This window comes from Podarcis raffonei, chromosome 4 (assembly GCF_027172205.1).
Source record: "Podarcis raffonei isolate rPodRaf1 chromosome 4, rPodRaf1.pri, whole genome shotgun sequence".
NCBI lineage: Eukaryota > Metazoa > Chordata > Lepidosauria > Squamata > Lacertidae > Podarcis > Podarcis raffonei.
Window position 1 is genome coordinate 13872775 of NC_070605.1, and position 14891 is coordinate 13887665.

Sequence of the window (14891 nt, forward strand, 5' to 3'; positions counted from 1 at the left end):
CCCCAAACAGCATCTCAGTCGGGGTGATGGGAGTTGTAGTCCAGCAATATCTGGAGGGGCACAGGTCTCCCCTAGAGGCACGTGGTAGCAGGCAGGTTGCCATTACAGGAGAAGACCCCACTGAGATGTATTGCTAATTAAGAGACATTAGCACTTCATTAAACTCTCTCTCTTTATATGTGTATATATATATATAAATAAATCTAATATCCACCTTATTTCTCAGCCAAGATTCCTAAAGTGGCTCTCAACCACAGAAAGCGGTTCAGTGTTATGCACAGTAATAACATGCACAATAAAGCCAGCTAAACAGACTGAGATCGTTAAGAAAAGTACCCATCACATCCTGCAACTGCTGGAGTTCCAGTTAACTGTTATCAATGCTAGCCTATCGCTGAATAAAGCAGACATTGGCAGTGGTAAATGTTTGAATCGCAGTTCAACAAGACAGCCTGCAAAGACTCTATGCCCCCACAAGAGAGCCCCCAAAATGCAGGCAGCTCTTTTGAACCATTGTATCAGGGATGTGGAACCTGGATGTTGATGGACTCCAAGTGTGGTGTAGTGGTTAAGAGCGGTGGACTCGTAATCTGGTGAACTGGGTTTGATTCCCTGCTCCTCCACATGCAGCTGCTGGGTGACCTTGGGCTAGTCACACTTCTCTGAAGTCTCTCAGCCCCACTCACCTTGTGGGGGAGGAAGGGAAAGGAGAATGTTAGCTGCTTTGAGACTCCTTCGGGTAGTGATAAAGCGGGATATCAAATCCAAACTCTTCTCTTCTTCATCATCCTCCCCGAACATTGGCCATGCTGGCTGGTGCTGATGGGAGTTGGAGTCCAGCAACAGCCAATGAATGTGACAAGCATCAGGCTCCCTTCCACACCTTGCACACACTCAAGCCCATGCTTGCACTGTAGGCACACACTTACACCATGCCTTACATTGGAATGGGGAACCTGTGGCCCTCCAGATGTTCCTGGACTCCAGTTCCCATCAGCCTCAGTCAGCATGGTCAACAGACGGGGGGATGGGGAGTTGCAGTCCAGCAAGAACTGGAGGGCTACATGGTTCTCAGCCTCACCTGAAGCTCTTGTACAAAGCTGTGTGTGTGTAGCCCACTTCTGAGTATGCATTGGTGTGGCCTAGGATGATAATTCAACCCCAGTATTAGGAAAGAATAGCTTTCCTCCCCCAAAACACAAGAGCTGCAGTTAGAAGCTCCCATATGCCTCCCCAAAGCTGCTATTTGCATTGCACCAACCTTTGACTTACAGTTATGGATGCAGCAGCCCACACCAGCAGAAAAGGACTTTAAAAATAACTGCAAAATGCAAGCATTCAGTGCTGGCAGAATTCTAGCCAGGAAGTGATCCCAGCTGTGGTCTCTTGAGAGCACCACAAACCCAAACTCAATAAATTTGAGGTGTTTAACACCAAAAGCACAACAAGGTTTCAAGCATTCCGTAGGGGGAAATGCAGCCTGAGAGAGTTTTACAGAGCTAAAAAATGCAATAGTCAATGTCTTGCGGTTGAGTATGCCTTTATTTTTTCCGTTATTTAGAAGAAAAAGTAAAGCTTTATACAGGCCCGCTCCTCCGACATCCAAAATGAGAAACTGAAAGCTATGCTTTGGGAAGGAGGTGGGAAGACTCTAGCTGCCTGTCAGAGCCCGTGAGCCAATGGGAAGCCAGCCAGCGGCACGGAAGGCAGTCCCTGCTCTGCTCCGCACCGGTTCAGCGCGGTGCACGGGAGCCGACCGAGAGGGTGGCAGGGGTCCATGGGCCAGTTAAATGACCCCCATGGGCTGCTTGCGGCCAATGGACCTTAGGTTGCCGACCCCTGGCCCAGCGCCTTGCTTACTTGGCTTTGGGAAGGCAGTGCAAGGCTTGGAGGGAGTGTCAAATGTTGGAAGCTGAAGGGGCACAGGCTTTAGTGAGCAGGAAGAGGCTGTGGCAGAGAGCAGTCCGGGCTCAGAGGCCGAAGCAGAGGTTGGAGAGGACTGAGGGCAGGAGGCAGAGATGAGGCAGGCTGCTGAAGAATCCAGGGGTTTTTCCCCTCCTGCTTTGACCAGATCCCCTCTCCCTTGGTCTCCCAGAACACACAGAGAAAGGAAAAGAGGAGAGATTGGTTGTGCGCAGACGCCATTTCCAGTTGCTTGGGGAAAAACCCAGGAGCGAAGGGGACATAGGCAGCTGTGGGGACCTTTAGTCCTCGCAACTGCCTCATTGAGTTGCTACTGGGAAGAGTTGCTAGCATCACTAGGCCTGTGCTGTTTTGGTTTCTTTGAATGAAGAGTTAACTTCACACCACACCAATATTTTTGCTGACCTGCCCCTGACTCCAGCTCCTGACAGTAGGTTCCCCATCAAATTGGGTTGCAAGATCGTTTCTCTACTGCTCAGGCCAAGAGGAACTAGCGGGAGCCACCTCATAGGAACACAGAAAGCTATACCTACTGAGTCAGACTGTTTGGGCCCCGTAGCCCAATACTGCCCACACTGACCGGCAGTGGCTGTTCAAAGTTACAGGCAGGGGAGCTTTTTCTAGCCCTAACTGTCGAGGATTGAACCTGGAACCTTCTGCATGCAAAGCGGAATCTCTACCGCTGAGCTATAGTCCTTCCACCTGGGAGGGTGTCAGAAAAACATACATAATGATGACAAGGGGCATAGCAATCTCTCCATCAAATAAGCGTCTTCTTTTTTGGTTTTCTTTTTTTTTTTTTAAATGCCCCACCCATATATCTTTTGGCTTTCAGTATGTGGGAGCACCAAACCAGCCCTGAGAGATGCAAACTAGGTCAGGTTTTGCTCAGACTGCTCTGCCTGTAGAAAACACTCCCCCCACCCCGGTTATGTGTTTAAAAACCAATACCCAACACAAAAGGCTTTGAAAGAGTCTGTCGGAGATGTGTCAGCCAAGCATGGTGTCGATTCAAATCAGAAAAGCGCTTGTTCTGTCCCTTGTTCCCGGAGGCTGGCTTTTTCATTTCCAGAATCGGTAGAATCCCAGGGCGATGGCAAGACAAGTGAATACAGAGGCTGTAAATAAATACAAAAAGCCACACACAGAGAAAAAGAAAAGAGTAAGTTTGTGCCAAGCATCTTGAAAGGGTTTTAAGCTATGCACAAGTTGCTGTTTTTTGCTACTCACCAAAATATTACAGTGGAGCCTCCGTTTTTGACATACAGTGGTACCTCAGGTTAAGAACTTAATTCGTTCCGGAGGTTCATTCTTAACCTGAAACTGTTCTTAACCTGAGGTACCACTTTAGCTAATGGGGCTTGCCGCTGCTGCCACCACTGCGTGATTTCTGTTCTCATCCTGAGGTAAAGTTCTTAACCTGAGGTACTACTTCCGGGTTAGTGGAGTCTGTAACCAGAAGTGTTTGTAACCCGAGGTACCACTGTAATCCGTTCTGGAAGACCGTTCGACTTCCAAAACATTTGAAAATCGAAGAAGGCATTTCCGGAAGCATTTGCTTACGGGAAACTCAATACGGAAGCCGTGTGGCACGTTCGGCTTCCAAAAAGCGTTCAAAAACCGAAGCAGTTACTTCCGGGTTTTCGGCGTTAGAAAGCCGAAACATTAAACTTCTGAGACGTTCGAAAACCGAGGTTCAACTGTAAATGGTTCATAGTCCGACTCCTCGCAACATCTCCTATTAATTAATTGATTAACTGAATGTAAACGCCACTTAAAACTTTAAAAAGGAATCTCGAAACCTCCATAGTGATTTAAGCAGAGGCTCCAAGTGGCTACAGGTAGCTGGCTGGCTTCCCAGAAAGCAAAATAATAGAATCATGGAACTGCAGAGCTGGAAGGGACACCCAAGGGCCATTTAGTCCAACCCCTGCAATGCAGGAATCACAGCTAAGTGCTTTTACTGCAAAAACACCAACAAGAAAAGCAACTCCATTTACAAAAAACAATTAAAAGAACATTTTGTATGTTAAAAGCAATTTCAAACCCAATAGAGACCAGGACAAAGATCTCCACCTAAAAGATCTTCAGTGGGTGCCAAAAAGGCAGCAGAGAAGGTGCCTGTTTGAGGTGTAATGGGAGGCAGCTCCAAAGGCAGGGGCCACCACAAGAAAGGCTCGGTTCCTACATCATGCAAGATCGGCCTCCTGAGAAAATAACTGTGTTGGGCTGGGTGCATAAGGGTGGGACAAGGCTTTTAGGCATCCTGGCTTTATACGTTTTACTCTTCTGGAACGTGATTTTTCAACAGCCCAGCCACATACCTGCCAAATAACGTATCGTTTCTAGCTTGTTCGATTCCATGAGTGTTTTCAGGGCTGCAATCTCGGCATCGATTTTATTGCTGACTTCCGTAACGGAGCTGTTGGTGCTTGAATCCTAGAAGGGAACAAGGCAAGCAATGCTTTCCATTGGAGATAAGGCCAGAGAGAGAGAGAGCCTTTTCAGTGTTGGCCCCATTTGTACAATTCTTTCCCCTGCGAAACCCACCTGGTGCCAACGTTTGTTATCCTTTTCGGGCCAGGCAAAAAAACCACTTTTATCGTATTTGTCTTTTAAATATATTAAAACAAAACAAAACATGGCAGGCCTTTACCCTTCTGGGCTGTGCTCGCCCTGGTGCAAACTGCCCCCCTGCAACTGCTTTCAGAAAATAAAAAGTTGTCTCAGGAGCTCCAAAAATGCAGCTGCACCAGGGCCAGGGCCTTTTCAGTGATGGCTCCGACCTGGTGGAATGCGCTGTCCCATGAGACTAGGGCCCTTCAGGATTTAACCTCCTTCCGTCGGGCCTGTAAGACAGAGCTATTCCACCTGGCTTTTAATTTGAATTCAGCCTGATCTTTTATTTCCCTTCCCCTCCCCTTTTATGAAGATCACCCACTCTGAGACCCCACAGCTAATTCTCCCCAGGCCTCCTCGCTGGCCTAAGTTAGGACCAATTCAGCCAGCTAGCCCTGGGGATTATCTAATGCTTGATTTTTGATTTTTATTGTTATTCATGTTTTTATGCTGTATTTTATGCTGCTTTTATAATTAAGTGTTTTAAATTTGTTGTTAGCCACCCTGATCCCGGTTTTTGAACAGGGAAGGGCAGGTTATAAATAAAAAATTATTACTATTATTATTATTATTATTATTGGCGTAAGGCAGGGAGGTCGGGTCAGAAGTAGGTGGTACCCAACTTCTGTCTCCCCCCACATCCTCTTCCCTGCTGAGTTCTTCAAGGGTGACACTGAGACTTAAGGTGGAGGAAACCGACAGTGAGGACCACCCTCTGGGCTGGATGTGAGTAAGAAAGCAGGAAAGTGGGTCATGGCTGTGGGCAGACTGAGACTGGTGGGGCAGTGGTTTCTTTGTCCTAATGGTCCAGCCTTCACTGGCTCCAAGGTAACACACAGGCTGGTTTTTAGATGGCTCAGTGAATGGTCTGCAAGCTTCTGATGCCGGAATTATGCTGAGGTGGCTCAGATCAATGTCTGGATGGGAGACCTCTGGAAACCTGAGAGATTTCAATGGAAGGCACAATTTAAGTGTGTACACACAGAAAGAGAGGGGGGGGGGAGAGAAAGAGAAAGAGAAAGAGACCTCAAAGACTTGCCTTTTTATGAAACTCTGTTGTGGCTTCCATGAGCTTTTTCTCCTGATCTGTGAACTGAAACGTTTTAAAAAGAAAAAGAGCAATATATGAAATTGTCAATTCTCAAAAAAACTGGAGCCAAGAAAGAAGGAAGGGGTGCAATAATGAAAATAATTGCCCACCATGTCGGTCACTCTGCTTCTTTCCAAGTTTATGTCCAGCTTGTTTTCAGCTCGGATATGACTGGTTTCATTCTTAAAAGGAAAGACACCAAAAAGCACCCTTAAAAAGAAGAAGTCCTGAGGGATCGTGGGACCAGAATGTCTCAGAAATTGCATATTATCCTCCCTCCCACTCCAGAAGCTTGCCCACTTACCATTAGCTGCTGTTTAACTTGATCCAATTCAATCTTCATTTTCTGGGTATCAAGAAAGATTGGGGTGGAGGGAGGGAGAAGAAAACATCCCAGGTCAGCAGATGCTTAATTAAGAAAAATGAAAAGTAAAATGCTTATAGCAATGGGTGTGTGTGGGTGAAGATTTGGCAACAACATTCCATGTTGCGTGGAAGACATCAAATTATGAAAGCATAAAGGCAAAACTCATAAGCAATTCATTGGAATTAACTCCCATGACAGTGTATATATAGGATGGCTGGCTTCTTGTGACCGTAAGAATATGGGGTAGCATCCAAAGGGTAAAACTGATTTAGAGAAGGGAGACAAAATTGATAATCTATTAAGGAAAGGGCCCCGTTTGTTATGGACTGGTGTGATGAAAACACCAGAAAACGACGAACCATGCATCTTATTAGGAACACCATACAGTGGTACCTCGGGATGCGAACAGGATCCGTTCTGGAGCCCTGTTCGCATCCAGAAGCAAACGTAACTAGCGACGGCACATGCGCATCGCTTTTTGCTGCTTCTGTGCATGATGTCATTTTGAGCATCTGCGCATGTTACTTCCGGGTTGCCGCGGAGCGCAACTTGAATGCGCTCAACATGAAGCATATTCAACCTGAGATATGACTGTAAAAGCATAAGACCAGTCCCTTCACCAAGAAGTGTGTAACTTGCAAAAGGATCCGTAAAATTGTCACTGCAGAAGGAGAGGTTGCATTTTATAACACGTCTTTTGCTAAACAGGAATCCCCAATTTAACTTGTGCACATTCAGCTTTATGTGTATGGCAAAAAAAAAACCCCTTAACCAATTTAAAAGAGTCGGAAAGTAGGTGGAGTTCTGGGAAAAATGACTTTGGCAATTGAACCCAATAGGTTTGACCAGTGGATTTTAACCAGTGTGCCGTGGTACCCTAGGGTGCCGCAGGCAACACTGGCCTCTGTTCCTCTTTCCTTCCCTCCCTCCCTCCACTGATGCCCTCTCACGTCTCTGCCTCCCAAAGGCTTGCATGGCTGTTTGTTGCATCAGCTCTGGCTACAAGCTGTCAAGGCGAATGGTGCCTCTGGGGCTTGCCAGGGGGTGCTGGTTGCCAGTCCGCCAGCCCTTGCTGTTGGGAATGGACAACAGCAGGCACCTGTGGGGCAGTGTGAAGAGGCACCTCTCTTTGGTGAAGAGGCCTCGGTCCTGTATATCTGAAGGAGCTGGTTGTTGAATGTCTGGTTGTTGACATTCCTGAAGCATTGCCATAGCAACAGTCTCCACCCTCATCGTTCAGCCCAGACACTGAGATCCAGCACCGAGGGCCTTCTGACGGTTCCCTCATTGCAAAAAGTGAGGTTACAGGGAACCAGGCAGAGGGCCTTCTCGGTAGTGGCGCCCACCCTGTGGAACACCCTTCAGATGTGAAGGAAATAAGCAGCTATCTTATCTTTAAAAGACATCTGAAGGCAGCCCAGTTTAGGGAAGTTTTTTTATATTTAATGCTGTATTGTTTTTAACACTCGATTGGGAGCCGCCCAGAGTGGCTGGGGAAACTCAGCCAGATGGGAGGGGTATAAATAATAAATAATAATAATAATAATAATAATAATAATAATAATAATAATGGGAGGGGGGAGGATAGCTCAGTGACCAGGGGTGGCGGCAGCAGCTGCCCAGAGGACTCCCAAGGAGAGGGGAGAGGAGAGGAGGCTGAGGGAACACTCCCCAAGGGAGGGCGTCCGAAAAAGGGTGAGAGGCTGCCAGCTCTGCAGGCAAGGGGTGACATTGTTGGTACTAAAGGGTTAAGAGGTAACAAGTCGCTCTAATCACTGAGCAGCTGGAAGTCATTAAGCATCCAATAATGTGAGTTAGTTTGTATAAATAGTCAGTTCACTCAGTTTGTGGCCAGTGGGCTGATATGAGTTAGGTTTAGAGTAAAGTTTTCTTTATGCCGGAGATAAAAGCATGTGTGCTTTATCGCCAGGGTTTCTTTTGTAAATAAAGATTTTTCCTGAGTTCCAAAGTGCTTGCTCCAGGATTCTTCATTGAAAGGTACTGACTCTCCTGCCTTCTTAAACCGCTGCACGAAATTCTCTGCTGAGATAAGATTTATGGCGTTGGAAGCGCACTGGACGTTTACTTAACATTAAACTAATTAAAGTTTAATGGACAGACATTACTGGGCTCCTGAACCCCACAGGGGTGCCAAAGAAAGAATGTAGTTGGCCCAGAGATGGAAGAAAGGAGAAGCAGCAACAAAAGAAGAATGGCAGACAAAACTGATGGAGTATGCAGAGATGGCGAAACTGACGGGAAGATCCGAAACCAGGAAGATCAAGTATTTTTAAAAGACTGGATTAATTTTATTTAAAAGACCACTGTAAACAGTTAAAATCATGGGCAGGGATGTAGTGACACTTGTGGTATTCATGATGGTAACTATGGATAGACAACAGAGGGATAATGGTAAAAGATGCAGAAAATTTAATCTTAAATATAGAACCCGTGGAGGGAGGGGAGGAGGCCTGAAGGTTCAAAAGAAGCTTTTATTTTAATGTTTGAAATGGTTAAAGTTAAAATGTATAAAATTGTGAAAAACCAATAAAAATTTATAACAGAAAAAAAAAGAGAATGTAGTTGGTCAAGGGAGCCGTGGACTCAGAAAGGTTGAAACCCTCTGGGTTTTGACTATATTCGATTTTGGCTTTAGGCATGACCCCCAGAATGTAAGTTGTGGGCTCCCCATATAATTTGTGATTTCTGAAGAACTAAATGTTGCTACTAAAACACAACAAGGCGAATCGCTGCATTTTCTTTGCAGATGAGCAGCCTTAAGTAAATGAAGAGAAAGGAAGGGTGACAGAGTAAATTGGTTTATTGGAGGAAATTACCTCATTCTCTGCTCTCAAGTTGGCAAACTCACTCTTCTCAAGAATGACCATGTCTTTTCGGATGGAGTCGAGATGAGCCATTAACTGCTGCAGAGTTATTTCCTAAATAGAGAAAAATAAGACCCACACAGATGACCCAAGGCTTTTTGAAACACTTCCAATTCTTTTCGTAGAAAATTAAATTTTATTTCAGGGGTAGGGATCTTTGGCCCAGAGTTTTCTCGGCAAAGATCACCCATTAACTCGGTTTATAACTTTGGGGGTGGGCAGCCTGCATTTCCGTTTGAGGCCAGGGCTTTGTTGTGCTACAACTCCCATCACCCTCCGTGAGCATTAAAAGCATGATGTGAGTTGTAGTCCAGCAACCTCTGGAAGGCATCCCATTGGCTACCCCTGCTGTAAGACAATATGGAGCTTGAGGGACCATTGGTCTGACTTGAGGACATGGCGGCTTCCCACATTCGTATGAAATTACCCCGGAAACTGGGAAACCCTTCAAAAGTTGTTGCCAAGGAGACGTTTGGAGCTATGCGCTGAAAGTATGCACTGAAAGCAGGACTTTAAATCTCAGGCCTAGACTAAAAGGGTAAAGGGACCCCTGACCATTAGGTCCAGTCGTGGCCGACATGTTGTTGTGGCACTCATCTTGCTTTATTTGCCGAGGGATCCAGCGTACAGCTTCCGGGTCATGTGGCCAGCATGACTAAGCCGCTTCTGGCAAACCAGAGCAGCGCACGGAAACACCATTTACCTTCCCACCGGAGCGGTACCTATTTATCTACTTGCACTTTTGACGTGCTTTCGAACTGCTAGGTTGGCAGGAGCAGGGACCGAGCAACAGGAGCTCACCCTGTCGCGGGGATTCGAACCGCCGACCTTCTGATCGGCAAGCCCTAGGCTCTGTGGTTTAACCCACAGCGCCCGCGTCCCTCAGGCCTAGACTACTGGGTGTCAAAAGGCAGGTCGCAGAATGATACACAGCACCACTCCACTTGAAGGGAGAAGGAAAGTCTAGGTCAGTCACGCCACACATGTAAAGCACCATGATACTACTTTGAACAGTCATGGCTTCCCCCAGAGAATTCTGGGAGCTGTAGTTTGTTAAGGGTGCTGAGAGTTGCTAGCAGACCCCTATTCCTCTCAGATCTAGGATTCCCAGAGCGGTTTAACAATCAGTCCCTCTTCACAGGGAGCTCTGGGAACTGTAGCTCTGTGAGGGGGAACAGGGTGTCTCCTAACAACCCTCAGCGTCCTTGCAAACTACAACTCCCAGAATTATTTTGGGGACGCCATGACGGCTTTAATGTATAGTTTGAATGTAGCTTGGTCAATTCAAGCATTCCTACTTTCTTTGTTGGTTTTATATATAAAAAAGAAAAAGCACAGCAAGGCCTCACTGTCAGCTTTCCACCTTCGCTGCTCAAATTCCCCTCAGACCCTTATTCCTCTCAGAGCTACAGTTCCCAAAGCAGTTTAACAATCTATTCCTTTTCACAGGACGCTCTGGGCATTGTAGCTCTGTGAGGGGGAACAGGGTGTCTCCTAACAACCCTCAGCGTCCTTGCAAACTACAGCTCCCAGAATTATTTCAAGGAAGCCATGACAGCTTAAATGCTATGACCGCTTCAGCTTTATAGTGTGAATGTAGCCTTCTCAATTCTACCAAATGTTCCACTTCCCCCGCCTAAGGAAAAGCACAGAGAAGTCTCACTGTTGGCTTTGGGCCTTTGCTTCTCAAATAACAACAACAATTCCAAAACGAGTGCGGCATTCCTTTTTCTGTCATGAATTTTTAAAAATCCTGGTAAAAGCTTGTTAGAACTGCAACCTTGCAGGGCTTCCTAGTTTGGGTTGAGAAATAAATTCATGCTTGTGGAATAACAATGTTTAAGAATTCACGCCTGGTTCAGGGCTCTTGCGAAGTTTCCTCCAAAACTGTTGCTCTGTGTCAGAACCCAGTAAGGCATGTTCACTTAGGAGTAGTTTGCAAACAAACAGAAAAGCGTTTGCAAACAGAAAGGAAACTTCCAGATCCTTCTACCATGTATGTATTTGGACAGATCCTAGAAAGCTTTTATTTAAGTGTGCCCAATGTATAATAATAATAATAATAATAACAATAATAATAATAATTTTTTATTTATATCCCGCCCTCCCCAGCCGAAGCCGAGCTCAGGGTGGCTAACAACACTAAAACAGTACAACACAACACAACACAACACTCTAAAATCATTCATTATAAAATTAATTCAGAGCTCCGCGAAGATTGCCGAAGGAGGGAGTCAGGCTGTGTCCTGGCTAAAGGCCTGGTGGAACAGCTCTGTCTTGCAGGCCCTGCAGAAAGATGTCAAGTCCCGCAGGGCCCTAGTCTCTTGTGACAAAGTGTTCCACCAGATTGGAGCCACAGCCAAAAAAAACCCTGGCTCTAGTTAAGGCCAGCCTAACCTCTCTGTGGCCTGGGACCTTCAAGATGTTTTTATTTGAAGACCGTAATTTTCTCTGTGGGACATACCAGGAGAGGCGGTCCCGTAGGAATCTGTGAAATCTGAACAAAAAAGGGACAACGCTGACCTGTTTCTTTTATAACCCCTATTATTATACTGGGAAGAAGGCAAGATTTCCAGAAACTATATTTTATTCATATCTATATCTATATATATTGCAAGAGGCTTGGAGAGTGTTGATGACAAGGGAGAGGGACTTCTCTGTTGCAGCTCCCTGTTTGCAGAACACCTTTTCCCTAGCAAGGTCTGCCTGCAGAATCTTCCCTGACATCTTCTCAGTGCCAGGGCAGGGAATGGGGCAAAGACCTCTTCTCACCTGCTGAGCCTGGGTCACCATATCTTTGTAGACTGTATCCAAGCTGAGAGTGGACAAAGACGTTAACGCCGCCACAATGGTTTCGGCCTGTTCTTTCCCAAACCCTGCAAGGGTAGATAAAAGCACAACATGTAAAAGGGGGACTTTACATAAGGAAAGGTTGGGGAATCTAGTGGTCCTCTGGGCATTGTACTACATCTCTCATCTGATCATGGGCCATGTTGGCTTGAAGGCTTCCCAGAAGAAAATGTGTCCCCCAGGCTGCAAAAGGCTCCCCCATCTCAGCTCTAGATCAAATATTCCTGCCTTCAGATAAACCTGGGGTAGAGGCAAAACCTGACTTCCATGCTGGCGCCTTTGGTTCAGTTTCTACTGAGAAGTTTGTACCAATTCAGGCTGCAGAAAAGGAGCAGCTGGTGAAACCAATTGCTCCTTCATGCACAAAAGATCCCTGCACACAGAAAGCTAGACATTCAGGGAAACTGATTTGAGGAATCCTTGTAGGTTCAAGCAGCATTGTTCAATTTGCACTGTTGTTCGATCACGCCCTTTGCTTACCGTGTGACTCTAGATCACGCACTAGATTATGGGTGTCAAAAGTGAGTTTTCTTTGCTCCAGTGGTGTTATTTCGACTCTTCTCATGTCGTATGACTTCACTGGAGCAGTGGCAGCAAAACCTGAATAGAACAAGGAGTTTTAAACCTCTGCTTATATTTCCAAACAGTTTAAGAGCATTCCATGGTACCCCTAAAAAAGCCCAGTGGTGCAATCTTGCCTTGAAAGCAAGTCCTACTGTGTTCGGTAGGACTTACCGTATTTTTCACTCTATAAGACGCACCAGACCACAAGACGCACCTAGTTTTTGGAGAAGGAAAAGAAGAAGAAAAATATTTCTGAATCTCAGAAGCTAGAATAGCAAGAGGGATCGCTATGCAGTGAAAGCAGCAATCCCTCTTGCTGTTCTGGCTCCTGGGATAGCTGCGCAGCCTGCATTCACTCCATAAGACGCACACACATTTCCCCTTACTTTTTAGGAGGGGAAAAGTGAGTCTTATAGAGCAAAAAATACGGTACTTCCCAAACAGCATCTATAAGATGACAGCTTAAATCTTTTCAGCCCCAGGAATTTTCCAAGCACACACACCAAAGCATCAATTCCAACATCCTTTTAAAAAAAAAGTCAGTATACTTTAACCCAAACTTCCCAAAATTTCTGAGAGTTGCCTACAAACTGGAGGCCACCTTGCTTTCAGCATTCAAAACAGCTGAACTTTTAAGAGCAGGAAGTAGTATGATTTCCCAGCAGTTAATTAGCGGGTGAGGCAGCAACACAGGAACCTGCCTTATGCAACATCAGGCCACTGGTCCATTTAGCTCAGTATTCCTAGAATCACAGAGTTGGAAGGGAACCCCAAGGGTCTAGTCCAACCCTTGCAATGCAGGAATCTTAACATGCATTTCCCCATCCAATTTGAAACCATACTGGACCCTGCTTAGCTTTGCAAACGTGCTAGCGGTTTTACCACACTACTGCCTCTCCTCCAGTCACTGTAATTCTACAAAGGTGTGCCTCTCCAGAAAGAGGGATGTCAGCTATTGCCTACACTGACTGGTAGGGCTTCAGACTGGTGTCTTTGCCAGACTTAGTTGGAGATGCCGGGGACTGAACCTTCTGCAAGCAAATGACATTGCTCTACCGGTGGGCCTATGTCTCCTTCCCTACAGTATGCTTTGTACTGGAGATTATTTGCCCACCTCGCATAGTATGGTCTATGCCATGGGTAGGCAAACTAAGGCCCGGGGGCCAGATCCGGCCCAATCACCTTCTAAATCCGACCTGCAGACGGTCTGGGAATCAGTGTGTTTTTACATGAGTAGATGTGTCCTTTTTTAAAAAAGGCATCTCTGGGTTACTTGTGGGGCCTGCCTGGTGTTTTTACATGAGTAGAATGTGTGCTTTTATTTAAAATGCATCTCTGGGTTATTTGTGGGGCATAGGAATTTGTTCATTCCCTCCCCCCCAAATATAGTCCGGCCCCCCACAAGGTCTGAGGGACAGTGGACCGGCCCCCTGCTGAAAAAGTTTGCCGACCTCTGGTCTATGCAGTGATGGCTCATGGGGTCAGGGCCAGAGGTAGCGGCCTCTGGATAAATACTGAGCAAGATGGTAGTGATGTGGGGAGTCCTTGGTCGGCGTCAGCTGACCTGCAGCTGCATAGCACTTCAGCCAAGCCCCTGCCCCAAGCAGCTTACAATATAATATTAAACGCAGCACAGCAAAATAGAGAAGGAAACAGCGGTGGGGTAGTATTATTATTTTTTAAATTAGTAAACCGCCCTTCAACCGCAGATCTCAGGGGTGGTTCACAGCATAAAAATACAAGACAAAACCACATATAAAACACGATAAAAGCAAATGTGCAAGGCACACACGTTTCCAAATCAAAGTATTTCGGGGGAAGGGTTATAGCTCATTTGCTTTGCATGAAGAAGACCCCTTTCTGAGATCCTGGGGAGCAGCTGCCAGCCAGTGTAGGCAACACTGAACTACATGGCCTGACTCTGTGCCAGGCAGCTCCCTGTGCTCCTATCGCCTCTTTTCCTTTTTTAGGACAGCACTTCAAAAACACAACGACTTGAGGGTGCGCTGTTGAAAAACGGATCGTGGGAACAGGACGCAGGGCAACACTCAGAAACAAGCCCGACTGGATCCCCTGGGTCTTACTCCCAAATACCTCTCTGCGGTGCCGAGGATCCATTGCTCCACCGGACCAGGAGCCTCGCACCTCGCCCTCTAAAGCCCAACATCTTCCTAGCGTCTCCGCGCACGACTCATGGAAAGAGAAGCCGCACTGGGGATTCCCACTTCCGGCCTGGAGCCCAACGGGTTGCTGGGAAATGTAGTTTTTTCTGGGCACATGGGAACTCCTCAGTTGTTCCTCCTCCTGCTGCCTCAAAGTCTTCTGGGAAATGTATGCAGCGCGGTTAAACCTGGGGCGTGGAAAGCCACTTGCAGAGCAGAGTGAATGAACCAATGAACGAGGGCACTGTCTTTCTTTCTTTTCTTTTTAACCGCAGACTTTCTTATGCAGTGCCCGTCAATCGTAGAATCATAACAAATAAGCAAAGTAGAACAACAAGGTCACATTTGGGGACATGGGCATAGCCAGGGTTTTTGTTAGAGAGGGCAGAACCCCAGATTTGTATTGATTTTTACTGATTTAGGGGGGCAGC

The 14891-nt window shown here is 46.4% G+C and overlaps 1 protein-coding gene across 1 annotated transcript; it reads right to left on the reverse strand.

Annotated features, from left to right (window-relative positions):
- Positions 1-1523: 1523 nt before the first annotated feature.
- On the reverse strand, positions 1524-14539 carry CCDC90B (coiled-coil domain containing 90B). Its single transcript, XM_053385474.1, has 9 exons — positions 14393-14539; positions 12215-12334; positions 11657-11760; positions 8837-8938; positions 5937-5978; positions 5743-5814; positions 5582-5635; positions 4248-4362; positions 1524-3041 (listed from the first exon to the last, which is right to left on the reverse strand). Exons 1-9 carry the CDS (start codon positions 14463-14465, stop codon positions 2986-2988), a joined length of 738 nt encoding a protein of 245 aa, XP_053241449.1. The 5' UTR covers positions 14466-14539; the 3' UTR covers positions 1524-2985.
- Between the last annotated feature and the right edge of the window lie 352 nt (positions 14540-14891).